The sequence below is a fragment of the Triturus cristatus genome, chromosome 11 (genome assembly GCF_964204655.1).
Source record: "Triturus cristatus chromosome 11, aTriCri1.1, whole genome shotgun sequence".
NCBI lineage: Eukaryota > Metazoa > Chordata > Amphibia > Caudata > Salamandridae > Triturus > Triturus cristatus.
Genome location: NC_140594.1, coordinates 442,179,190 through 442,205,328, shown reverse-complemented (window position 1 = coordinate 442,205,328; position 26,139 = coordinate 442,179,190). Strand labels below are relative to the sequence as shown.

General features: G+C 46.2%; 1 protein-coding gene across 2 annotated transcripts; it reads left to right on the top strand.

Annotated features, from left to right (window-relative positions):
• The first annotated feature begins 2,363 nt into the window (after positions 1–2,363).
• On the top strand, positions 2,364–21,228 carry LOC146784417 (uncharacterized). Of its 2 annotated transcripts, XR_014970945.1 has the most exons (5): positions 2,364–2,399; positions 3,068–3,127; positions 12,883–13,670; positions 14,714–14,773; positions 20,355–21,228. XR_014970945.1 is itself a non-coding variant. In XM_085636389.1 (3 exons), the coding sequence occupies exon 1, from the start codon at positions 10,870–10,872 to the stop codon at positions 12,358–12,360; it is 1,491 nt and encodes a 496-aa protein (XP_085492515.1). In that variant the 5' UTR covers positions 10,082–10,869; the 3' UTR covers positions 12,361–13,670; positions 14,714–14,773; positions 20,355–21,228. The 2 variants fall into 2 exon arrangements, 1 of the variants encoding a protein (XP_085492515.1); XM_085636389.1 differs by lacking the exons at positions 2,364–2,399; positions 3,068–3,127 and having other exon boundaries at positions 10,082–13,670.
• The last annotated feature ends 4,911 nt before the right edge of the window (positions 21,229–26,139 follow it).

Sequence of the window (26,139 nt, the reverse complement as noted above, 5' to 3'; positions counted from 1 at the left end):
GCTGGTGTAGTCATTGCGCCCGGTCTCTCCTGGGTTAACGGGTTATACTCCTGTGTATTGTTACTGGTGTAGTCACTCACTGCACATTTCCTTGTCAAAGTGCTATTGTGTTGCTGTCTGCACTGTTCAATAATTTTGCTGCTTCTAAGCAGCCACTGTGTCCTTCACAGGAAAGTGTCACTCCTAGGGCTGGCTACGTAAGGGCCTACCATGGGGTCCACGCATTTCATGTAATGGTGTTCAATTTGCTTTTTGCGGCAGATGCACCGTTCTCACTAGTTGTAGGATAAGGGTTACGGTTGGGTTATAAGATTCTGTTATAATTTTTTAATTCTTTACACAGAATCATTGTGATGTCAGGCTGGTCCAAATACCAGATTTAGATCTACTGGTTTCATTCGATGTCGAATCACTATATACTTCCATCCCGCAAGACGAAACGCTAGATACCATTGCTTCTATCCTGAGAGAGACAGAACTTAATTCTATCACTCCTGTGAACTTCATCATGGCCTTGGCATGTATAGCCATGAAAGAGAACTTCTTCAGATTTGAAGACAAGATCTTTTTACAAGTCTCAGGTACCAGCATGGGAAGCGTTTTTGCACCGTCCCTAGCGAACCTCTATGTTCACAAGTTTGAACAGAATCACGTCCTGAACGAAGAGAATCCCTTCCGTGAGTCTATTAGACTCTGGAATAGATACATCAATGACATCTTTGTGGTATGGCGTGGTGACCTAGAATCTGTTAAGCGTTTCCAAGTGTGGCTCAACGCACGGAACACGTATTTGAAATTCACTTGGGAGGCGCATAAGTCTAGGATAGCCTCTTTGGACCTTTCAATCTCTGCAACAGAAACGGGACTGGGTAGTGAATTGTACCGCAAACCCATGGCCCGCAATTCATTGCTTAGGTACGACTGCCAACATCCGAAGGCATTTCGCGATAATCTGCCGTATGGCCAATTTTTACGTCTGAGACGTAATTGTTCAACAACGGATCTCTATAAACATCATGCTAATGCCTTAACTGACCAACTTTCGGCCAGGCTTTATCCCAAGAGGCTTGTTAAGAATGCACGCAAACGTGCCCTCAACAATCATAGAGATGCTCTACTAGAGAAAAGGCTAGACAAACCACCATCAGGCCGTCTAACCTTTGTCAATACCTTTAGCACTCTCACGAATGGTATTCAGAAGTGCATCCGTAAGAACTGGCGCTTTTTGAATACTTGTACACTCAGGATCCCACTGCCTTTGTTTGCCTTCAAACGAGGACCCAACTTGAGAGACAGATTAGTACACACACGAACCAGGGAACAAGAACCTAGGAGAGTAGGCACCCTATGGGACCTTCCATCAGTCATGGGGCATTTCCCGTGTGGCAATTGTGCAATCTGCCCACAAACAAAACAATTGAAAACTCTAGATTTGGGCATGACCAGACTTTGGACCCAAAAGACCTTTACAAATTGCAATAGTGACAACCTCATTTATTTGCTACAGTGTCCATGCCACTTACATTACGTTGGCATGACGACACGTAAGGTCAAAATAAGGATGCTCGAACACAAGAGCACCTTTAGATGCAGAAAGGCAAATACAAGACTCACCAGGCATTTTGTGGAGCTCAATCACCAGGCAGATGATTTCTCCTGGACTGTCTTGGAAAAGCCCTTCATACCCTCCCACAACAGTGACAAAGCTAGATTTCTATTCATCAAAGAACAACGCTAGGTTTTCAGACTTCAAAGCGATACAAAGGGTCTGAATGATTCAATTCCTTGGACCCTCTTATAATTAGCCTGAAAACAACTTGTGACCACATGAATGAAGATACATATATAGAGAAAGGCATTACTTTCATCCGATGTGCCATTCACTTGCCTGATATGAGAGTATTTACTGAATTCGGCTAGACTCTGCTTTTCCATCTTCGCATAATGAGTTCACTTGTGACCACATGAATTAAGAAACACGTATAGAGAAAGGCGTTACTCTCATCCGATGTGCCATTTACTTGCCTGATATGAGAGTATTTACTGAATTCGCCAAGACTGTGCATTTCCCACCTCCGAATAATGAGTTTACATATTTTAAACATATTCCTTCTTATATTGACTCTTATGTGTATTGGTTGAGGGACACTCGTGATAAATTATATTATCCATATTGTTCGACTTGTAACTCTCTATTGAGCCGGTATACCACTTTACTACTTGGGAACTACCATTTCCTGCTGTGGTGATGTAACCTTGTAGTCTTCTTTCGTCATCACCGTGCGCATTGGGGACACGCAGCACGCCGTGTCATGTGACACGCTAGCGCTTAAACTCTCGTCGGTTGCCTTCTCGGTACCTCCCACAAACTCAGGAAGGACCGAGGCACCGACGGAGAGGTGAGTGTAGTTAATAGCTGACTCTTGTATGGCTTCCTTTTCTAACGCAGTCACACTATGTAGCTTGGAATTAGATAGCGTTTTGAGCGTTTACCTGTCCAAATCTTCCTCATGTGATTTACGTGTCTCAGTATGTTCGTAATTACGAATGTGTGAAAATACGTTGCCCCCCTTTTTCAAGAATATTAGGTAGACCCAATCGTTACCTTGAAACCTTACGGTGGCTATTTTGCTGGTCGCTATCATCGCGTGTCCTAATACATGTCTCTCTTCTAGAGCGGTGACCGGACATTCATTGACCTGCAATATACGTTTGGTATAATTGGTGTATTGCATACGAGCATGGTATTTATTTGCTACGTGCATACGAAGTTACACACCATTTGCCCCCATTAACTTTGGACCTCCCTTTGAGGTACATCGCAGGCAGGTATAGATCATTGTGTCAGAGCAATGCTAAACGAGTCAACAAGGGCTTTTCTAACTCAGTTGCCCTTAATCCCAGACCTTAGCAGTTGCTGTCTATCTGAAACCCTATGGACTACTCATGACTAGAACTTTATCATAAATCGCTCTTTTTAACATGACAAGATATATAATTATTCATATATACCTTGTTGATCTATATGTCTGTAGATTGATTTGCCTTGTATGATTAATGCTTTCAGGGCGGGGTCTCCTTTACCTGAGTTGGATACCGGGTGAGGTGAGGTCAGACACTCACGCAAGTAAGGTGAGTTTGCTGCTCTCCATATATAGGATACACTTAATGGCACTGTTATTGTGCACTTTGAGAGACAATTATAGTTTTGAGGAATACTTGAATTTAGTGCAGCCTATACATCAAATTACATGTATGTATTTTCTTACTTTTTCCAACAGGAGTGAAATACACCCTACTTGTCCAGAGGTCTAATTGTATCAGGTTGTATTGTTTGACAACTTGTTATACTTTTTATCACTAATATTTCATCACTAATATTGCAGTAGCTATTATAAATTGGTCCTGAAGAAAGCCGGGAACATAATCCCTTCTGGCTGAAACTAGTCGACCCTTATGTAATGCAACCTATTTGTTAAAAGTTGCTGCTACACGCTTTGTTAACCGGATTGGCAGAGAGATACATATTAAAAAAAAAATTCTCCCTCCCAACTCCCTTTTTAACTCACACTTGCACTGCAATTTCTTACACAGTTGTTTTCCATCACATGAAATACAGATGGCCGACCTTGGTCGAACTCTCTCTCTGACTTGTATTTTACTATCTTCTCTTTAATCTTGGCTACTACATCTGCCTCTAGGCTTAGAGGAGTAGTAACAAGACCTAAGGATGACCAAGTGATGACACTGGCCTCTCTTGGCAGTTGATGGAAATCCAATTGAACTGTCTCTGTTCCTGTTTTCTATATACTTACCTTTGCTTATAGATCTCAGAAACTCATTGTTGGTTGCTGTTCATTAGTTCATGTTTCCTCATTTTAGTTTTTCTTGCGTGACCACCAGTTCACAGTTGGTTTTTCCAAATACCTGTCGCCCAACGAGTTTGGGGGCCTACTTTGGCTCATTGTCCATTTTTTGCCTAATGTGATTGGCACTGGTGGCCATGCGAGTAAGGGCTACCTACCACTGGAATACAGTCAATGGTGGGAAAAGGTCCAGCACCAGATGGCTCGGAACTATGATGTAGTGAGAACGATCCAACAGTTGAAGCACCGCTGGCAGGATGTCGTCAGCAGAGAGGCAGATCTGTTGGACAATCTCGGACTGAAAGTCGGTGGCCCATATGGCATGTTAGTGGATGTATGTCGTTACAACGCACACTTTTACAACGCATGCACTTACAACGCATTTTTTACAACGCAAAATCCATTACAACGCATTGCATTACAACGCATGACACTACAACGCATTTTTAAAAACTACCTTTACAACGCATTCCATTACAACGCATACTACCTTTACAACGCATACCATTACAACGCATAATGTTAAATTGCATTTAAGGTAAGTATTAGATAGTATAGGGGTAAAAATTACTATTCTAACTCCAGGGGGTGCAACATTAGGGTAAGTGTTGGATAGTATAGGGGTAAAAATTACTATTCTAACTCCAGGGGGTGCAACAGTAGGGTAAGTGTTGGATAGTATAGGGGTAAAAATTACTATTCTAACTCCAGGGGGTGCAACAGTAGGGAAAGTGTTGGATAGTATAGGGGTAAAAATTACTATTCTAACTCCAGGGGGTGCAACAGTAGGGTAAGTGTTGGATAGTATAGGGGTAAAAATTACTATTCTAACTCCAGGGGGTGCAACAGTAGGGTAAGTGTTGGATAGTATAGGGGTAAAAATTACCATTCTAACTCCAGGGGGTGCAACAGTAGGGTAAGTGTTGGATAGTATAGGGGTAAAAATTACTATTCTAACTCCAGGGGGTGCAACAGTAGGGTAAGTGTTGGATAGTATAGGGGTAAAAATTACTATTCTAACTCCAGGGGGTGCAATAGTAGGGAAAGTGTTGGATAGTATAGGGGTAAAAATTACTATTCTAACTCCAGGGGGTGCAACAGTAGGGAAAGTGTTGGATAGTATAGGGGTAAAAATTACTATTCTAACTCCAGGGGGTGCAACAGTAGGGTAAGTGTTGGATAGTGTAGTGTAATATTATGCGTTGTAATGGTATGCGTTGTAAAGGTAGTATGCGTTGTAATGGAATGCGTTGTAAAGGTAGTTTTTAAAAATGCGTTGTAGTGTCATGCGTTGTAATGGAATGCGTTGTAATGGATTTTGCGTTGTAAAAAATGCGTTGTAAGTGTAGTGCGTTGTAAAAGTTGCGTTGTAAAGGTTGTTCCCCCATGTTAGTTCATACCTAAACACCCATAGCTCAACTCACATACATATGCATTGACAAAGAACAAACGGAGAGACAAGAGAAAGAGCGTAGGCTGCAAGTCTCGGGTCAATATGCTGTTCGGCAGCCACTTTATCCTGTCCTTAATAATCTTGATGATGATTTTTATTTACTAGATCGCTCTCCGCCCCCTTATGTTGGCGCATCTGCTCCGAGGCCACAAGATTCTGTCCCGGGTCCGGGTAAGGTAGATACGCGGTCCATGTTATCGGCTGAGCTTCGGCAAATTTCCTTCCGTGCACTTAAGGGCAAGGTGTCCGTGGATGAATTGTTCCATACTTGGGGGCCGTGGCAGGATAGAGAGAGATTGTATTTTCTGAGTCATTTTGCTGAGGAAGTGATTGCTGCTTTCCGGAAATATTCTAGTGTCTTTGAGCCTGAAGAAGTGACATCGGATGCTAAAGCATTGCATGATGGTGTTTTTTCTCCCTCTAAGGCTCCTGATACAGCTCGGCGGCTATTCGCCTTGCGGGACGCGGTGCTGGCCCATAAAGAAAAAGCGCGCCAACGAGCAGGGGAGGAGAAGCAGTCGGATTCGTGTACCGCAGAAGGCCACTCATCCACCTCTCAATCAGATAAGAGCGATCCAGTGCATGCTAAGCCAATGCGCGAGGCGGCGCCTTTGTATGTTCCTCCTAAAGGAGCGGGGACTAGCTCGGACATTACCTCCGCCGATGCTAAGGGATATTTTGTGTATAATTGGGTTTATACTCCGTGGCATAGAGCTGATGTTATGGCATTAAAGAATGCGCTGCCTGACCCCCGCAAGAATCCAGCGGCCTTCTACGAAGAAGTCGAGGGGGCCTTGAATTCTTGCGTTATGACTTTAGCAGATATAGACCTGTTCTTTGGCCTTATTCTACCACCGGATATGTGGCGATCTGTCCGAAAGGTAGATGATATAGTTGCCTTTAAGGCCCGGTGGTCTGACCTTGAGGATGAGGATAGGGAGCGGAAGCCCGCGCAGAAACCACCCCAGAGTATTTTAGATCTCCCTGCTGCTATTGTGGCTAAGTTGAAGACAATTATTCCCCCTAAAAAGATTGACTGGAATATGTTAGCTGCATGTAAACAGAAAGTTGACGAGTCAGTTGCGGACTTCTTTACGCGCTTTGAGGAGATGTTTCATGATTTTAGTGGCCAGTCGCTTACTGACGATACGGGCCGCCACCTTTTTGCGGATAAATATGTGGCAAATCTGCTGCCGGCAGTTGCGGCCCGTTTAAAAGCGAGTGAAAGTTCTTGGTCTTCCGCTACACCGACGGCCCTCCTGACTATCGCCCAGTATTATGAGCGTCAGGAGCAAGAAGCAAAGGGCCAGGAGGAAAAGAAATCAAAAGATTTGAAAACAAAGGTGATGTTGGCACAAGTCTATGGCCCGCCCCGACGGGGTAGTAATAGAGGTAGGGGAGGATCTTATGGTCCTCCCTCGGGCCGATCTGATTTGAATAGGAACCAATGTGCGTATTGTAAGCAATCGGGTCATTGGGCTAGGGACTGCCCGGTGTTGCATGCATCGCGTCAGGGGCATACCCACGGTGGCCCGCGAAGTAGAGGGGGTTTCTCGAACTTTAGAGGGAATTCTAACGAACAGGCTCGTTTTGACTCTGCTGGGCAGCACCGAGATAGATCAAATGTTTTCGATCGCCAGCATCAGTACCAAGTGTCGGGGATTGACCGGTCGGGGTACCATGACTCTCAGCATGCATAGGGATGCGTTGGATGGGGGTTAGAATCAGTTGAGGTGCCGGTCGATCAGAAGGGTCCTTATGTATCGGCTGAGGTTTTGGGCTCTACTGATCAGTTCCTAGTGGATACAGGAGCGACACGTAGTGCGCTGTCTAAGCAATTGGTTCCGGGGGCTCCCCCATCCGGCTTAATGGTTACATCGGTAGGGTTTGATGGTACACTCTCCCGAAGCCCTCTTTCACAGCCCCTCACATTTAAGGTTGACTCTTTTTCTGCGCCCTGTCCGTTTCTGCTTGCCCCGTACACTCCGGACAACATTATGGGCCTTGATATGTTAAAGCATTTTAGGGCTACGATCCGCTGCTCCCCTGCCGGTGTGCGGGTAATATTGAACGATAATTACCCTCGGTCTGAACGGATGTGTGCGATTTCGGAGGACGCGCTGTTAGCTACCCTCCCTCGTGCTTTGTGGGCAACTTCGGATACTGATGTGGGACAAATGGTGATTCCACCGGTCCACATTAGCGTCCAGGAGGGGGCGGTGTTACCACGCCTCCCACAGTACCGTATTTCCCAGGAGGGTGAGGAGGCTCTCATACAGATAGTGCAGGATTTAATGGCGGTAGGGGTAGTGGAGGAAGTCCCCTACAACATTTGTAACAGTCCGATTCTTCCCATATTAAAAAAGGATACGGATGCCAGAGTTTATCGGTTTATAATTGATTTGAGAGAAGTGAACAAGATCGTGATACCTCAGTACCCAGTGGTTTCCGATATCACGACGTTGCTTACTTTGGTCCCACCTACGGCGACTATGTTCTCTGTGATCGATTTGAAGAATGCCTTCTTTTCTATTCCCATTCACCCTGATAGCCGATATCTTATCGTTTTTGTAGGATCCCCCAGGGCTACACAGAAAGCCCTAGCATTTACAGTCAGGCTTTGAAAAGACAATTGGATTCCTTTGTTCTGCTCGAGGGGGTCGCCCTCATTCAATATGTCGATGACATCTTGCTGGCGGCTGACACCCTGGAGTTGTGTGAAAAAAGTACGTTATCCTTACTTTCCTTTTTAGCATCCCACAATCATAAGGTATCTAGGAAGAAATTGCAATTCTGTAGACCAAAGGTGACTTATTTGGGTCACCTTTTGTCTAAGGAGGGACGTGCACTCACACCGGATCGTATTCAAGTAATTTTGGACACACCGAGACCGTCCACACAGAAGGATGTGCGTGCATTTCTGGGCCTTGTTTCTTTTTGTAGACAGTGGATATTGGGGTTTTCGCACATAGCTAAGCCATTGTTAGCCCTCTTGACAAAGGACACGCCTATCCCAATCCCTTGGTCAGATGAGTGTGATACTGCTTTTCAGCAACTACGACAGGCCCTTTGTTCAGCACCAGTGTTAGGGACCCCTGATTATGCAAAACCCTTTTCGTTGTATGTGCATGAGAAAGATGGATGTGCATTGTCAGTTTTAGTGCAGATGCACGGCGATAAGCAGCGCCCTTGTGCATATTTTTCGGCTGTACTTGATCCTGTCGCCCGAGCATTACCAGGATGTTTTCGCTCGGTTGCGGCGACAGCTGTGTCAATACGCCAAAGTGAGGGAATTGTGTTATCTCATAAGCTGTTGGTATTAGTCCCCCATGCTGTCGATGCCCTGCTTAATCAAACAAAGACGCAGCATTTGACCAGTGCCCGTTTAACGGGATATGAGTTGACGCTTTTGGCTCCTCATATTACGTTGAAAAGGTGCGTAACGTTAAACCCGGCAACATTGTTGCCATACCCCGAAACCCAACCTGAGGCGCGGAAAGCGCATGATTGTATTCTCGTGACTGAGGAACAAACAAAGGGTCGTATTGATCTCCAGGATACGCCCTTTCCAGATGTAGATGGAGAACTGTGGGTGGACGGATCCTGCCTGAAGCTACCAGATGGTACGACTTCAGCAGCGTATGCGATTACCACATTGCAAACAATAGTGGAGACGGCACGCATACCACAGAAATCAGCTCAAGCAGCGGAACTGATAGCATTAACACGAGCATGTGAGCTCAGTACAGGACTATGTGTGAATGTTTATACAGATAGCCGCTATGCCTTCGGAGTAGCGCATGACTTCGGCCTACTCTGGAAGGAGAGAGGGTTTTTAACGTCACATGGAGTACAGATAATGCATGGAGAGTTAGTTCACAATCTTTTAACCGCATTGACATACCCAAAGAAAATTGCCATCGTTAAGTGTAGCGCCCATAGGAAAGTAGTTGATAAAGTTGGAGAAGGGAATGCGTTAGCGGATCGAGTAGCACGGGAGACTGCGATGCAGCCCGGTACTACTGCCATGTATGTAGTAAAGTCACAGGTGGAAAGATGGCATGATGCGAAGGAGGAAGTGCGAGAAATGCAAAGGACCGCTTCTGACAAAGAGCGGGAACAATGGCTAGCGAGGGAGAACTGGATGACGAGGGCTGCTGGAGAAATAAGCAGATGGATAGATGGAAATTACCCACGGCTTTTGTACAACCTATGGTTCAGATGGCACATGGGCTAGCACATGTTGGAGCTTCCGCAATTGTGAAATTGCTTACCCAAGTCTGGGAGCATCCAGAGATTGCTAGCACGGCAAAGAGGGTGGTGCAGACCTGTATGATCTGCCTGAGGTATAACCCAGGAAAGGGTACTCGAACTCCGGCAGGAGGATTTGTGACACCTACTGCACCCTTCGAGGTTTTGCAGATGGATTACATCCAGCTTGAGCGCTGTAATAATCTGAAGTATGTTCTAGTAGTGGTCTGCGCTTTCAGCAAATGGGTTGAAGCGTACCCTACGAAAGACAATACTGCAATGACTACTGCGAAGTTGCTGCTGAAAGAGTTCTTCCCTCGATATGGCGTCTGTAGACTTCTGTGGAGTGATAATGGGCCTCACTTTGTAGCGGATGTTATAAAGTACGTCTTGAAGGGCCTGGGCATCACCCAGAAGTTTCACGCGGTATTCCACCCTCAGTCTGCAGGACTAGTCGAGAAGTATAATGGTACACTGAAGCTCAAGATCGCTAAAATTCAAGCTTCGACGTCCTTGACTTGGCCAGACGCTCTGCCACTGGCGTTATTGTCAATTAGATCGGTACCGCACTCTCGAACTGGCCTTACACCGTACGAGATTGTCTTCGGACGCCCAATGAATATTTGGGGTCCACCAAAACCTAAGGCTGTGTATGATGTACCTTGTGTAATGATGAACGATTATCTGGCACAGTTAACGGATAACTTGGTTTCTATTCATCAACAGGTCCGAGAGGCGCTCCCTGATCGGTCTACCGGTGAAGGACATAGTCTCCGACCTGGTGACCACGTGATGGTGAAAATATTTGACAGAACAAATAGCTTGGAACCGAGATGGGTGGGTCCTGAGCAGGTCCTCCTCGCAACGAGGACGGCTGTGCGAGTCTCCAACAGAAAGAATTGGATCCATTCCCTGCACTGTAGGAAGGTGCCGCTCGGATTGGTGGAACCTGCCGTGCTGACCGATCAACGAGAAATCTTGGCTGCAGAGACAGGCCGTGCTGCGGAGCCAAACGCCACTGAGGAGCTCTTTCCGGACCGCGCGACTCCTGGAGGAAGGCGATATCATCTTCGACCAAGGAAGTGAGTTTTCCAGTACCGGGACATACTGTCAGAACGGCCCTTGGGTTAGTGAAACGGAGAGCCGATGAGGCAAGGGGGGGGGATCAGCCCTGCATTAGTGTAGCGACACCCGTCTTGGCCCGCTGGTGAAGAAATCGACCGCTGCCCAAGGGGAAGAGTTCTGACAGACTTTTAGTTTCAGGAAGATATTGGGTTTCTATTTTTTTTTTACTTTGACATGGAGAAAAAGAAAATCCTTTGTGCATTAGGGTTCATGTTGACAGTAGCCATTGTTGGGATAACCACATGGTTCGTGGAGGATGTAACTCCCGCCCGGAAAATTCTTGTGTTGACAACTCCGGTGCCTGAGGAGCACTACTTTTATACATTACCGTATCAAGAGTTGAAGCATCGACAGTCTTACTTGAACAACACTTTCATCCAGATGCTGCATCATACCCACGTTGCTACGAATGCTACGAACTGTTGGATATGTGGGATGATGCCAGCTCATCAGAAGAAAGGAGGAACGCCATTTATACCACTTCCTTTCTCTCATAATGGCTCTTGTAGAGCATGGTATACTTTGCTTTTTGCCACTCGGAAACCGACAGTGGGACGATTGCTCTTCAGACTCAATAAAGAATGCCATCAAGACAAAAATGGGTATCCACAAGCGAATGGGACAATTTGGGAGTGGGAAGAGTACCGAACAGACAATGAATCCATTCCCTACATCTTCACGAACACAAGAGACACTGTGGGAAAGGACAAATTTGTGATTCAAGTAGCACAAGCTCAAGCGGACCTGTGTGTCCAGAGTGTGGGTTTTATCCCTGTTGGTGTTAGTGATTGTATTACTGTTCTGAACATTGATGGGTTGAACAATAGTACCTTTTTAGCCTCCCATAATACTTACTTTGTGTGTGGAAATAAAGGTTATTACCGTCTGCCGGCTGGGTGGTCTGGGGTATGCTATGTATCATTTCTATTACCTCCTGTATTCCTAGCACCCGCGTCTTATCATAAGGATCTGAAATTATTGAATAATGTGACTGTAAATAGGTATAAACGTACTTTATCAATTGACGATGTAGATCAGACTGATACCAGTCTGCAGCAGTATATTGATTTTAACTTAGGACTGTTTTTCTTTGTTGGAGCTGCCCTGAACAGTAGGAAGATCCGAAGATTAACAAGAGTGGTAGAAGCTGTGACAAATCAGACTGCTGCTGCTCTTGGGAATCTTACGGAGGAATTGCAAATTACTAGAATTGTTGCATTGCAGAATCGTATGGTATTAGACGTTATGCTAGCTGACAGAGGAGGAGCATGTAAAATTATTGGAAGTAGCTGTTGTGTGTTTATCCCTGATCATACGCCATCAGTTTATAATGCCATCAATAAACTGCATAAAATTGCAGCTGAGATCCATACAGAAAACGGCACTTGGTCCTTTTCTGGATGGTTTTGGGCGTTAATTACTGCCTGGGGATGGAAGGTTCTAACTGGTCTCTGCATTATTGTAGCGGTTCTGTTTTCGTGCTGTATCTGTGTTCAATGTGGTCCCTTGCTCTGCTCATTATGTGTATCATTCTGTATCCCTGATAAGAAAGCTATTGCCGATGTTGCTCACCAGAAACGTTTAGCTAAAGAAGTTGAAGAAATGATGACAATTGACATATATGATGATTATCCTAACAAACCGGATGTCTTCAGTAAATGCTGAAAGGGTCGTCTGTTGTAAATTGAAACAACGATGTGATTAAGCATTTACTAAAGACATTAATTCCCTTCTCTAGATCAAGTTTTCTCCGTTATGTTGACCGAAGTTCGGACTCCATTTTGTATTGTCATGCTTCCACGTGTTCCCCACGAGAAGAGTCCAACCTCTGTGTTAGTTGCTCTTGTAATCTGCCTAGTAACAGTCTATAAATAGCTCCTTTGTCCATCTGGCACATGCCCAGACTTGACCACATCTGTTATCAGTTAGCCTTGCTTGACCATGTTTTCGCGGGCTCAAGGAGCGCGTTAGCTCCGCCCACATATTGATTCAGTATCGAAAATGACCATAAATGGTAATGTTCTTCGGCCTCATGTTGTATCCACCCACTTATGAGCCCCTCTATTGTGTATAAAAGGGGACCATGTACGTAAGTTCTTTGTGCTACTCTATGCAATACTGAAGAGTGTTGTGTGGATTGTAGGACCACCCTTAAGGGTTAATAAATGCTGTCTTTGTACTTTGCAGTTTCCGTGCCAACTTCCTTATAGATTCCATTACAGGAGAGCGAACCCTTGTGTCCTGCGGGCCTAGCTGGGGCCTGTATTCATCAGGATCGTGGCAGGAACTCTCGACTGGAGGTACAATGGAAGGAGAAGACGGAAGCGGAGAACCTGAGGAGTGGTCCGAAGACTGGTGGAGTCCCCCGGAGGTGGCTGAAGAGCGGCCGTAACTCGGAGGAGAGTTACGGCGGAGCGCGTGAGTACCATCTACCACCTCCCCAGCACGCTAGGTGCTCTGTATGAAGAGTACGACCCCTGTATATATCCCCTCTCTTTTGTAGCCACGTCCTTACAATTAGACAGCCACCCTGTAGATAATATACAGCACCTTGCACTGTGTGACGCCCGTTTCCCTCACAAGCCCTTTCGAGCACCCCTTTTCTTTACCGAGCCCTGCCCTCTCCCTCCTCTTCCCTTTTCCCTCACGGTCTATTTCCGCTTCACCACTCCTGGTCGCGGGTACGGTATCGGGCTCAGAGTCCCAGCAGGACTAACGGCTCCTCTTTATTTCTCTCTCTCTGCCCTCCGAGGAGTACCCGCCCGGCAGTCTTCCATCGGCTACAACCAAGACAGGAGAAGTCCCGGAAGCATCGACCCAGACGACAGCAGCTGAAGACCATTGCACCGTTCCCTCTGTCTCTCTTCCTGTATAACCTGACCTTGTGTGCATTAAAGAAACAACCACTATTGCCCACTATATCCGGCCTTTTCCAGCCCGCCACCCGCCCACGATCACATTGTGACAAAGTGAAGGTATGAGTGGTGCTGAGAAAACTCAAACATCATGTATGTGAAAGTAATGCAGCGTGGTGACACAAGACATTTGTTTAAGACATGCCGCATAACTTTTAGAGCACAGGGAGCGATCACATCCACATCAATATGACAGATGCCTGTGCTCTCCCCTGTGTTGGTCTACAATTTTCTGCCATGCACCAACACAGGCATACTTGCACCATGGTGCAAGGGGGCCTGTGTTGCATGGATGTTTGTTTTTGTGCAGGAAGGGAAACCTTCCTGCACACAAAGAATCACAAGAGGGTTATTTCTAGTACTATGCAGCACACATGTAACAATGAAAAACAAGGCAAAAGAAAGATATTTCTCCTCATTGTGCCTCCCTTACGCCTCCCATGGTGCAGTGTATGTTTTTTGCACTGCATCAGATAAACAATTGCATGTAATTCTGGGGTACTGTCAAAATGCCATGGATGTCGCTGTGAACAAGCAACAATCATTGCCAGCCCCTTTAATGCTTAAAACTGTATTAAAGGAATCAATATTTACGAGTGGCTCAGTGCTGACTCGTAAATATGGAGCAGGTTCCTCCCCCACAGAACATCATAAAAATGTGGTTCCGGCAGTGCAAATGCCCTTATCAATGGGCACTTTGTGTGTTGTGAAGCGCGTTGTATCAGACAACAACAAACATGTGAACTGTGTGATGTGTCTCTTGCATGTGATCACAACATTGTTGCCAAAGTATGCCATGTGTGCAACTTCCAAAACCACTCTCCATACAGCCCAGACATCTGTACAACTGTCACCCATGTAGGTAGCCCTGCTACATCTTTTACCTTCACTGAATGTATGCTCCACAGGGCTGATATGGCCAACATGTACTGTCATGGTTACATGCTGCCATGCCAATTACCATATTACAACATGGCTTGGCGAACAAAAGCCATTGTATATCAATTCCATGCTTGTGTAATGGCTATGTACTGTGTTCAATGCAATTACTGTGCACATGTCCTGCATTCACAGGTCAATGTACCTCTGTTTATGTCTCATAGGTGGACCCCAGGCCTACACTCGAGCAGATGTGGACAGATTCCAGGACCAAAATGCTACCAGTGAGTATCAAGCCTCAATTTGTTTGATCCAGAAGGCTACTAATGATAATTTGCATGGACTGCTAAAAATCACCTGTGCCACACCTGACAGCAGTATGTGCAAGTAAATAAATATTACCATACATGTGCCCTGACATGCTATCTTGGTAGGTGTCACATCAAAGTATCCATCTGCGTAAAATTTATCAATTCACAGTGGATGCCATCAATCCACACTGATGTCCAAATTAACAATGAGTCTATACCCCCTTTACATCACTGTGTCAAACGTTCTGGTGGCATTGACTCATTTACATGATCCACAAGTTGATGGAAAACCAAGCTAACATGGCAACAATCCACCTTATAGGTTATGCCCCTATTCCTGTACCATTTAACGTGGCTGGTCTGTGCAATGATTGTTGCCATGGAAATTCTACTTCAACATCGATTGCTGGATTAACCCAGCCCCACATGTTTAAGGTGTGGCTTAGGGCCCAAAATGTACCCTGAGTAATCCTGCACTTCAACAGACCTTACTTGAAGCTACACTTATTTGACCTTGGATATTGCCCTTACCACATGTGCTGCATTGTGCACACATAGCAAGATGAAAATCCCATCACACAATTTAGCTGAGCCAGAGGGTGTACCTACCCACACTAACACAAAGTTGCCTAAAATGCAGACACCCTTACAACATTGTGCATGCTTGACAGCATTGCCACATGGCAAATCCTTGTGCGCTAGCGCAGAAGGTACACACTTCACCCTAACATTTAGAATTTGTCCATTGTTGTAGCCACTCACTGCAACAAAACACTAAGGATACTAAGGCAGCCTTGCATCTTTGATGATGAATTGTGACGCAAACGATTGTCACAGAAAACATCGGTCTCAATTCTGAGGTTTTGGTGTAGGGCGATGACGCAAGGAATCTTGCAGGGCTGCCCTCAATCCAGAACAAAGGGCAAGGATAATATACTGGGGCATATTCTCAAGGACCTATCACCGAGTTACCGGCACTTTATCACAGCCAAAGTCGAAATAAATGTATCGCCTCATTCACAAGCTTTGTCAATACAAACAGCCGATATCACCAGTTTTCCAGCGATAGCATCCCCAAAAAACATCACCACAGATGGCCCCGGCAACTATTCGCTATTGAGATGCAGAGTAGGCGTTCCCGAGCAAAAAGCCGTGACAACACCACACCACAACATTCTCAACGACCAGCCACATCGGCAATAAGATCACAAAACATGCGATAAGGCGCATTAGCTGCAGGAAATTGACACCTGCTCTGACCTGGTGTAAAGTCGGACGAGAAGCGGCACCAGAGAAAGGAGCCCAGCCCAGAGCACACATGAACAACAACAGATGCCCTGGAGCAACTGAACATGCAGCTCGGAGCCCCAAGAGTCATGTCGGGTCTTCTCAGGACATTCTATAAGTCACAGCCTGCAAGACAAAAGCCTAGATAAGAAGGTGTGACATGCGCTCATCAAAGTACAGAGAGAGAGAGCGAAAGAGAGAGAGATAAAGAGAGAATGAAAGGGAGAGAGGGAGAGAGAGGGAGAGAGAAAGAGAGGGAGAGAGAAAGAGAGTGGGAGAGAGAGAGAGAGGGAGAGAGAGGGAGAGAGAAAGAAGGAGAGGGAGAGAGAGGAAAGAGGGAGAGAGAAAGAGAGGGAGAGAGAGAGAAAGAGGGAGAGAGAGTGCCGACACTGCGGACCCAGGCCTCACTGCTCACCTGCTGCTGGTACACACTGCAGTCCCCCAGGACCCTCATCTGAAACAGGTGCCAGAGATATGAATGGCAGAGTCCATACAATAGCACACACCATCATTGCTTGTCCGCCCCTGCTCACACAGGCTGCTGCACCCCAGCCCCTCCTGCCACCCAGTGGAGATTGCTCGCTCCTGAGCAACCAGGCCTCACTGCACACCTCCTGCCACCGCTTGTCTCCAAGAGTGCCCATCACGTGCCGGTGGCAGCTCCAAGCCCGGGGTCCGCGACCATGGCACCCTCCACATCATGCAGCCCCTCACCGCGGGCCACCAGGTCACACACTTGATTCTGGGTCTCGATTTCGCTATGGCAGAGAACATATCAGTGCACCCAGCCTCATCGCAGGCTGCACACCCGCTCAGCGCTAGAGGTGCCACTAACTCTGTGAACCGCGAGGCGAAGCCATGTGTCGGTAGGCCCACACTGGCCGCTGGCTCAGGCCTACTCTGTGGTCCAGCAGGGCTCACACTAATGCCACCATTCCGGACCGCCTGGACGGCGCATCATTGCAGGCTGCACACCCGCTCAGCACTTAAGGTGCCCCTACCTCAGTGCACCGAAAGACACCGTCCCGTGGCGATGTGCCTGCGCCTGCGCCTGCCGCAGTGTATCCAGTGCCACCAAGTTTGTGTACTGTTAGCCATGGACCCTTTATGATTGAGTCCCGTTGTGCGGATGCCATCATGTCACCCCTGGCAATGGGCAATGTGAGGTGCAGGGCCCTAGGCCCTCATGCATAAATGATACCCAAACGGAGACACCCAGTTGGAGAGTGGAAATGGCATCGAGCACGTGCTCCAGCCCTTTGTATTGGCAGGGTCACATGTCCTGTGACGCCGGTGCTGAATGGGTGTGGTGTGGATGTGAACCAGCCATGAGGGAGTGGCTGTGGCATGCTGACAGCTCGACCTGTGAGCAGCAGATCCCTACAGGGAAGACCTGGGACATGTAGCGTTGTCCCCCCCCCCTGTGAGCGTAAGCGGAGTGGGTTGGCCTGGCATATGCCAGTCCAGTGTAAGGGTGTGGCCAATGACCCCGGGGCTCTGGGCGTGCTTCCGTTCAGGGCTGGACAAGCAAGTAACTAATGCGTGTGTCTCCGTCCTAGTGTCGGCGCCAATCGGCAATATGTCACCCTTTTGACCCAAGTCCCACAACATGAGCAACATGGATGTAAGGGGGAATCATTGACCCTACATTCATCCATACCTCCACACTTGCAAGGTCATAGACATGACACATCAGTGTGACAATGAATGTTTCATGCACATTCAATGGAGTGCTGTAGCTGGAGCAGTACAGGGCCCCCCACCTTGATCGTTGGCCCGTGGAGGGCCAGCCAGAGTCCTTCAGGCAAGTACATCAGAAGAGGAGGAGTACAGTCCACAGTCAGATAGCTGTGTCATTGGTGACCAAACAGAATATGGCAGTCCATGTCGATGTCCAAGGTGAGTGTCACAGAGTGCATCGGGGGACAGTGGAAGGTGATGATGCAGACGGAAGAACCAAGCAGAAACAGGCCTTATGGTGGAGATGCATGCTGCTGCGTCCTTCTGACCAAAGATGCAGGTTCATCCTCATCTTCGTCCTCTGCTGTTTCATGTGCCTCACATGTGGGTGGTGGTGTTCTGTCTCCAGCACTGTGTGGCAGTGACACCTCAGGGGCCGGAGGTGGAATATCTGCAGCACTGTGTGTCACTGACACATCAGGGGCCGGAGATGTGAATGGAGTGGTAGCAGCAGCATGCATCAGCGCCAGGCCTTGTGGCAGCAATGCCATGAGGATGGTCTTTAGGGCATTGAGAGACCCAGCTACCTCTTGCTGGTGTGCAGCCGTGGCAGCCACTCTTTCCGCCCACATCCGCTCTATGTCCTCCATTAGCCTCTGCATGAGTCCCAACTCCCGGGCAAGCTCGCTGGAGCAACTCTGACTGGACAGTCATTCTTGCGTCTGAGTCAGAACTTTGGCAATGTCAGCCATGGTTTGTTGGAGAGCATGGAGCGGACTGTGGGTGTCCATTAGAGAATTTGAGAAGTGCCTGATGGCCTTAGAAACCCACATATGGTGTTTAGTTTGGCTGCCATGTAGTCGAACCCCACCTGCACCTGTTCAGCCAGCTTCTCCTGGCACCCCAACACACGGAGTTGGAAGGCCATGTGTTTGTCGTGGGGGTCCTGGGAGGCAGCCGTGGTGGTGGGTGCTGCCTGCTGTGTTTACTGTGCAGGGGGGGGGGTTCTGCTTGTAGCAGCTGGGCTGCCCTGCTCCTGGAGGTGGGGTGCAGCGGCTCTCCACAAGCTGTTGGAGGGGGTCGGAGTCGAAGGTGTGGTGGTCCTCTTCGTCCTCGGAGAAGAGAGGTTCAGGCTGCTCTGCAGGAGGTGTTGGATTTTCCCCTGAAATGTGAAGGGGAGATGCAATTTAACATTGTGTTGACGTGTGCTGACGCATTGTACATGTTTACTTTCAGACTGAATGACAGTGTACATTGTGAGTGTTTAGGGGGAGCTGCCTATCTGATGCGGGACAGTGGACATTTCAACAGCATCACGGATGTGTGTTTGTACTTGTACATCATCATCTCACATTTCCCTGCTATGCCAAATGTGATTGGCCAGTATCTGCACACAAGCGGCACCAGTTGTGCCCCCTGTTTTGTTGTGGACGTGTTGCGGTTTACCACATTGTTGTCGATGTTGCTGTGCACTGTACAGTAGTAGCAAAGTGCCCAAAGCATCTAGACCAATAAAACGTAGTCCAACACACAGCAAAAACACAGGACGCTAAGGCAAAAATACAAGGGAAACCCACGCAAATGATGCCAGGTCTAACAGTTACATTGGGAGCATTTGCTGCCGCAGGATAATATTCTTTCATCTGTGCGTTCATGGCTTACCATGAGCTGTTATTGCACTGTATGTGAGAATCCAGGATGCCTTCTGGAAAAACTGTCATCATCACATATGAGCAAGTTCAAATGGTAAAAAAGATGTTCAGGTACATCCTGCAAATCTCATATGTTAGCGTGATGTACCATTGTACCAATCATTCAGTCATGAAAGCAACAAAGAAGCCTAGTACGATTAGTACACCACAGATATCTGTAAATGCCCGACTCCATTGAGGTATGTCATCATCTCATCGGTGTGCATTTATTGCACACATGCAATATGTGTATTGCTGACATCACCCTACATCAGGGTTGCCTGCACATCCTTCTTAGTCCTGCTTGTGAGTAACATGTGATTGTGTAGAGCAAGTGAGGTAATGTGGCATCAGCCTGATTCCTATTGTGCTGTTCCCAAAAATGTGGAACTGAAAATGAGAGGGTATGGAGAGGATGCAATTGCCCTGATAGGTGAACAAATCAGAATTTTTAAATGGTAAGTGATCTATACAATGCACAAGGACATTGTGTCGCAGCTCAGGACATGTGTGACTACATCCTCAACACATATGTTGTTTACCATTGCTGGTACCCCATGGAGTACCTAGATGGTTCCTAGATGCGCATTGTGCGTAAATGTTTCTGCACACAATTTCAACCACTCAGTTCAGGTTTTGAGATTATCAGAACTCAGTGTGACTTTTGACGTCACTTCCATTTCATCTGACCACAAGACCAAATCAAGGCTGTTCATGTGATGCCACAGGATGTGACAAACAAACTGGATGGGTACATTTGTAGTGTGTTTAGCCGCAGAAATCAGATGTTTGGCACTAGTTTAGCAGTCAGCATCTACAATGTTCTCAGGCATTGGACAGCAGAAAGTGTCATCCATGAATACAATGTCTGAAAATGTGTCATTCTTCTCCAACAGACATGACTGCATGTATCATAAAACATGATACATGCACATCTGTTGCATAACCAAGGGGTTTAGGAACATGTCCAGAAGATATGAAATGGCAGCCAAAACCTGGATTTCATTTACTCCTGCTAAAGTGCCAGCAAATAGAAAGGACACCAGGGTCTCCAAGGGAATGGAACATGGAGGAGGGCAGGATCCGCAGGCAGGACCGTCATCAACAGAAACACCGGTGGCAAGACAAGCTCCACTATTCAGTGCAGGATAATCAGGTGGTCAGGGAATGACTACGCAGGAGGATGATTTAAAAAAAATCAAATTGGCCGGACTTGAGATGCAGATGGCACAGTGCTCAAAAAGGTAGACTCGCTGCAGCAGTCTGTGGACCGGATTCTGGAGCAGCTGTAGTACACAGTTGTGATAACAAGTTTCCTTACATATTCTTTTACTCTTAAAGATAGTAATACTGGTAGTGTAGTTAAGGTTAGATTAGGTATGTTTATGTAGTTGTAGTTGTAGTGTTAGCAGATATGTAGGTTATTTTATTGTTAAATTTCAGTGTGATTAGATTTTTGGTGGGTGGGCTCTGTTTTATTTATTTTTTATAGATGCGTAAAAGAAAAAGAAAAAATATATTATTATGTAGGCTTAAATGTTTAGTTAGTTTGTTTAGAGGTTGAGTATATGTATGTTCATTGACGAAGTTAAGAGGGGATAGGGTAGATTGTTTAGTGGTTTTATGTGATACTTGGAATTTAGAATAGGTTATATTTTTCAGAGATATTTTAGGTGCAGGTTTATTTTATTAGGATTGGTAAGTTTTCTATATTTGTTATAAGAGTATTTTTTATACTTTTCTAGTTATTAAAAAATTGTTTTGCCATATAAACTCTTGTTCATTGTTGTGCAGCATTACAGATGACGTATGCTTCTGAGGGACTGGGCCCATACAATGTCATTTGGAATATGTGTATGTGTGAGTGTGTATGGCACATTTGTTATGGACCATTGTCACTTGTCTGTCATATTACATGTGATTTCCACACTTGTGACACAACAGTTTAGCACATACACTGGTGGTAGCTGCTCAAACTGATCATATCATTTTGCACCTTGCAGCTCTAAGCACATGTGCATGTGGTGCAAAATTAATTTTGAGGATTAATGTTGCTGAGTATTGCATTCGTATCATTCGGTGTTGGTTCATACACAGATGGCAGCCCCATACACCCTCCACTTTGTCACTTTGTTGCTGTTAACCCTTTGTTTTGGTGTATGGTCACCATGGAAGTGCACAACAAATGGTCAATCAATGCCACTGTTCATCACAATAGCTGTGAAGATAACATGTTGCCTAGCAGGAATGGAACCTGGTGTCTAACCGAACTACTTAACATATATTGTGGGTTCTGATTTGACTGCTTACTCTCACTGTGGCTAAGTTGCAAAATGAACATGATATGATCTTTGCTTCAGATAGCTGTTGTTGTACATGGTGTAGTCACATGCACATTGTAGTCCTTTCAAGACACATGTAGAGTCATTCCACACACTGGCACAAGTGTTTGTCTTTATTTACATGTCTCACAGAAAGCAAAGTGTAAGTAGCAGTACTTCAAACAATCATCCATGAATCTGGAAGCAAGACTTTGGATGTGCAGTCATGTTTCCATGGGGAAGATATGTGAAGACACGTGTTCAAGTAGTGTTTAGTGAGAATGTGAATGACAGTGCCATAATGCGATTTTCTGCAACAACAACAGCACAGCAATGGTGGAGTGTAACATGTGGACAAAGCAAGAGAAGGACAGTATCTTCTGTTTTCACACAGGCACGGTTATGAGCAAAGTTCAAAGGTTTCAGATCACATGTGACACAGGGAACTGTTAGTGGGCAGTCTTACATTGTAATTGTGTCTCAGACAAATTCTCTTCCTCAGATGTGTCTGTTAGCTGCTCTGAGGGGGATGTAGTAGGTGACTGAGGTGGATGAGTGACACTGACAGCAGGGCCTGAATATGTTGAAGCCATGGCTGTAGCAGCATTTTCCTGTGACAACAGGTGAGACATCAGAGCATTTAGGATGTTCTGCTGGTTTTTCAGGACAGCTACTACATCCCAGTGGTAGGCAGCCATTGTGGAGAGGTAGGTTCCTGCTTCCTCTGCGTTGTCCTTAGGAAGTCATATATTTCAACACAATGTTTCCCCACCTTGCTGGTGCCACTTTGGCAGGGAAGTGGTCAATGCCTCTGCCTCACGACACCAGCGATGGTAGCAAGGGACTGAACAAGGCCAGGGTGTGGAGGGTGGTTGCCTTGTGTATCCTCAAGGCTCTCATCATTGGAGTTGAGGCATCTGTGGATGGCCTGTAAGTTACCTACCATGGTATCCTTCCCCCACATGCACCTCTTGCACAAGCTCACGCTGGAGTCCAACAGCACTTTGTGCTGCCAGATGCAGTGGGTGCACTTGTTTGTGGATCATCTTGAGACCCCACTACATTGGTGTTCCTCACAGCAACCAGAGATGGTGACTGAATGGAGCCCAGGATTTAGTGGAGGGTATCCTGAACAATGGTGGACATGCTCTCGTCCACGTTAGTAAATTCCAGTGCATCAACCACCTGAACAGGTGGTTTAGGTGCATCCTCTGCAAAGAGATAGAGATGTGTTACTGCTGTTTTCAGAGTAATTTAAGGTAGAGTTTGCTCTAGTACTTCACAGGGGCATTTTCAAATGTTAGTGCTGTGGGCCAACCCAGAATTCATTCTTGTGGTGCAAACCTAGGGCAAATTGTCTAGCGCCATGCGCCAGCAGTGCTTCACTTATTGTGATGAACAAGTGGTGCAGTATGGTGCCCCATATCTTCAAGGACACGTAAAGCCACCCTGCGTGGCTTTTTATGTACTTGTAAATATGGCCACTTTACATGCAACACTTTGTGTGAAACGGGCGTGCTATGGGTGTTGCTGTGGGTTTTCCCATGAAACAGCCTTGGCTTCTGCCGCTTTTCCAGATTTACAAGAAATCGTAAACCAGGGAATGCATCAGTAGGATACGTAGGGATGCGCAACTAGGAGATTTGTTTTCATTTCCACTCGTTTGTTCCTCTTTCAATGCATGCTGCATTTCTGCAGCACACATAGGAAGAGGGAAACACCTCTTGTGATTGTTCTTGTGCAGGAAGTTGTCCCTTCCTGTACAAAATCAATCAGCCCCGCAACACAGGCACCCTTGCACCATGGTTCAAGGATACCTGCATTGGTGCACATCTGCTCATTGTGCACTGGAACTGGGGCAAAGGACAGTAATGCCCTGTATCACATAGATACAGCACATTCCTGCCCTTTTCTTTCGACATAGGGCAGTGCAGTAGGATTACTTGTGGCACTGCCCTACATCAAAAACTCATAATTACGGCCCATGGTCCCTTTTTACACAGCACTTTGCATGAAAGAACGTTTCATGCATTTTGTTTTTAATTTTACCACGCAACACACATGGATTTATCGGGATTCACTTATTTATAATGTTTCTTGAACTTAGGAGTGCGTCCAAATCATACACTTACACAAAGGAGATGTAAGGAGGCACAATGAGGAGTGATACTTTGTTATCTCATAATTTGTCGTTTTTGCCGTGGGGCAGCACCACACGCCTTCCTGCTGTGCTGCCCAACGGCAAGAGAAAAGGGAAGGACTGTGCAATATCCATGAGATATAGTGCATTCCTGACTTTTAACCCTGCGCTTACGCACAATAGGCTGCCATGCGCCAACGCAGGCACCCTTTGCACCAAGGTACAAATCTGCCTGCATTGGCACATAGCATCCAATTATGCACAGATGCAGGGAAGCATTCTAGTCACCAACTCCTCCGGGATGACAGCTGTCACACGCTCCTCTAGGGAATCCAACACCTCCTGGTCTACTGGGTTTCCTCCTCCAGTCTGCAATGCTGCCTTGAGGTTTGACACTAATTTGGGCTTTGTTCTGCGCTTACAATCGTGCCAGCGCCTTTTGCATTTGGTAACTGTCCTCTTTGCTTTGTCAACAGTCTGTTTTCTGCACAATGGACTGCCATATCGCCTCTTTTTTACATAGTGGCAACTTTGAGTTCACAAACAGCTGATGTTGATGATTGGTCACCTCAGTGACCGGTATCTCGTTATCCTCACAACTGAAGTTTGACCTCCTCTTCCTCTTTCTCTGGCTGTCTATGTGTGCATCTGGATTGGTGTTGGGGTTGGTTGGTTGGGTCTCCTGAGTTCTGCAGTGTGCTCCCTGCTCCATTGTAAACTCCTCTATGGTACCTCAAATGTTTTTTGGGGGAAATGCGCTGTTTTTTCTAATACTTTGCCGCTTGACGCAGTTGCGTCTGTAATACGTAAATAACTAGGACCCCCTGAATTTGTGAAAATGAAATTCCTAGGACAGGGTAATACACAATGAAACAATAACTTCCTAGGCAATAATAAAATCTAGAATATTTCTATGGTGTGTCTGTCAAATAAGTGTAACCAAGAATAAATTAAAAAATTACAAAATAATATTTATTTTTGATATCATCAGATATCACAAGATAAAACTTCACATTTGTGAAATACAAACATACAATATATAATCACTTGTTGCATTGATTTCATAAAATAGCAATTTTTATAAAAAAGACAATCATGTGGCCATATTTTAGTCTTCGACGCGCGTTTCGGCAAAAAATACGCCTTCGTCAGGAAAAGCCACAAATCCTGGAATTAAGAAACACATATGCTAGATTCTGTCTGTCATAATCATTGTTACGGTATCAAAGTATTGTGGTTACATCATCTAATTGACACACAAACAAACTATTCATATAACTTTGTATATCTACATTTCATCAATTTTGTTAAAGTAGCTAGAAAATAGTAGAGGGGAAATGGAAAAACAGAAGGGTGAATATGAAAAATAGTCAAACAGATAAAGAAAAAAATATGTGAAGAAGATGGTATCAAATAAAAAGGAACAGTATCTATAAAATGTTCCAATTTGGTTCGTTTGGCATCTGTAATTACAGGTCTCATCAATCACCCTAAATCATAGATCTTTGATTCTCCAGTTTTGGAGACAGATTACAAAGTAAGCATTGCAGAAATATGCTTAGTGCCCTGGAGGGCTAGAACACTATCGGTGCCCTGCTGCTGTTCGCGCTGGTCGCGCGTCATATTTGCTCTGCCTAGATTTTAAACTACCCCGTTTTGTGGAGTTTAGTTCTTTTATTTTTGCCTTCCCCCTGTTTTTATAACGCGCTCCTGGCCCCTACCTTGCACCATAATCTGTCATCACCACCGCTGTTTGGCGGGTCCGGGTTACCGGGAGGTCTGTGGGTTTTGCAGGGTTCGGCGCCATTTTGCATTGGGGAGGAAGCGCGAGCGCCATCTTGGAGCGTCCAGGTCACCTGGGACGCCGAGACGACGCTATTTAGGGCGAGCTGAGCAGCAGGTGAGTCTGCTTAGTGCCCTGGAGGGCTAGAACACTATCGGTGCCCTGCTGCTGTTCGCGCTGGTCGCGCGTCATCTTTGCTCTGCCTAGATTTTAAACTACCCCGTTTTGTGGAGTTTAGTTCTTTTATTTTTGCCTTCCCCCTGTTTTTATAACGCGCTCCTGGCCCCTACCTTGCACCATAATCTGTCATCACCACCGCTGTTTGGCGGGTCCGGGTTACCGGGAGGTCTGTGGGTTTTGCAGGGTTCGGCGCCATTTTGCATTGGGGAGGAAGCGCGAGCGCCATCTTGGAGCGTCCAGGTCACCTGGGACGCCGA

Excerpts from the sequence above, each read along its gene's own strand:
- LOC146784417 (XM_085636389.1), top strand. The coding sequence starts at position 10,870 with ATGGAGAAAAAGAAAATCCTTTGTGCATTAGGGTTCATGTTGACAGTA.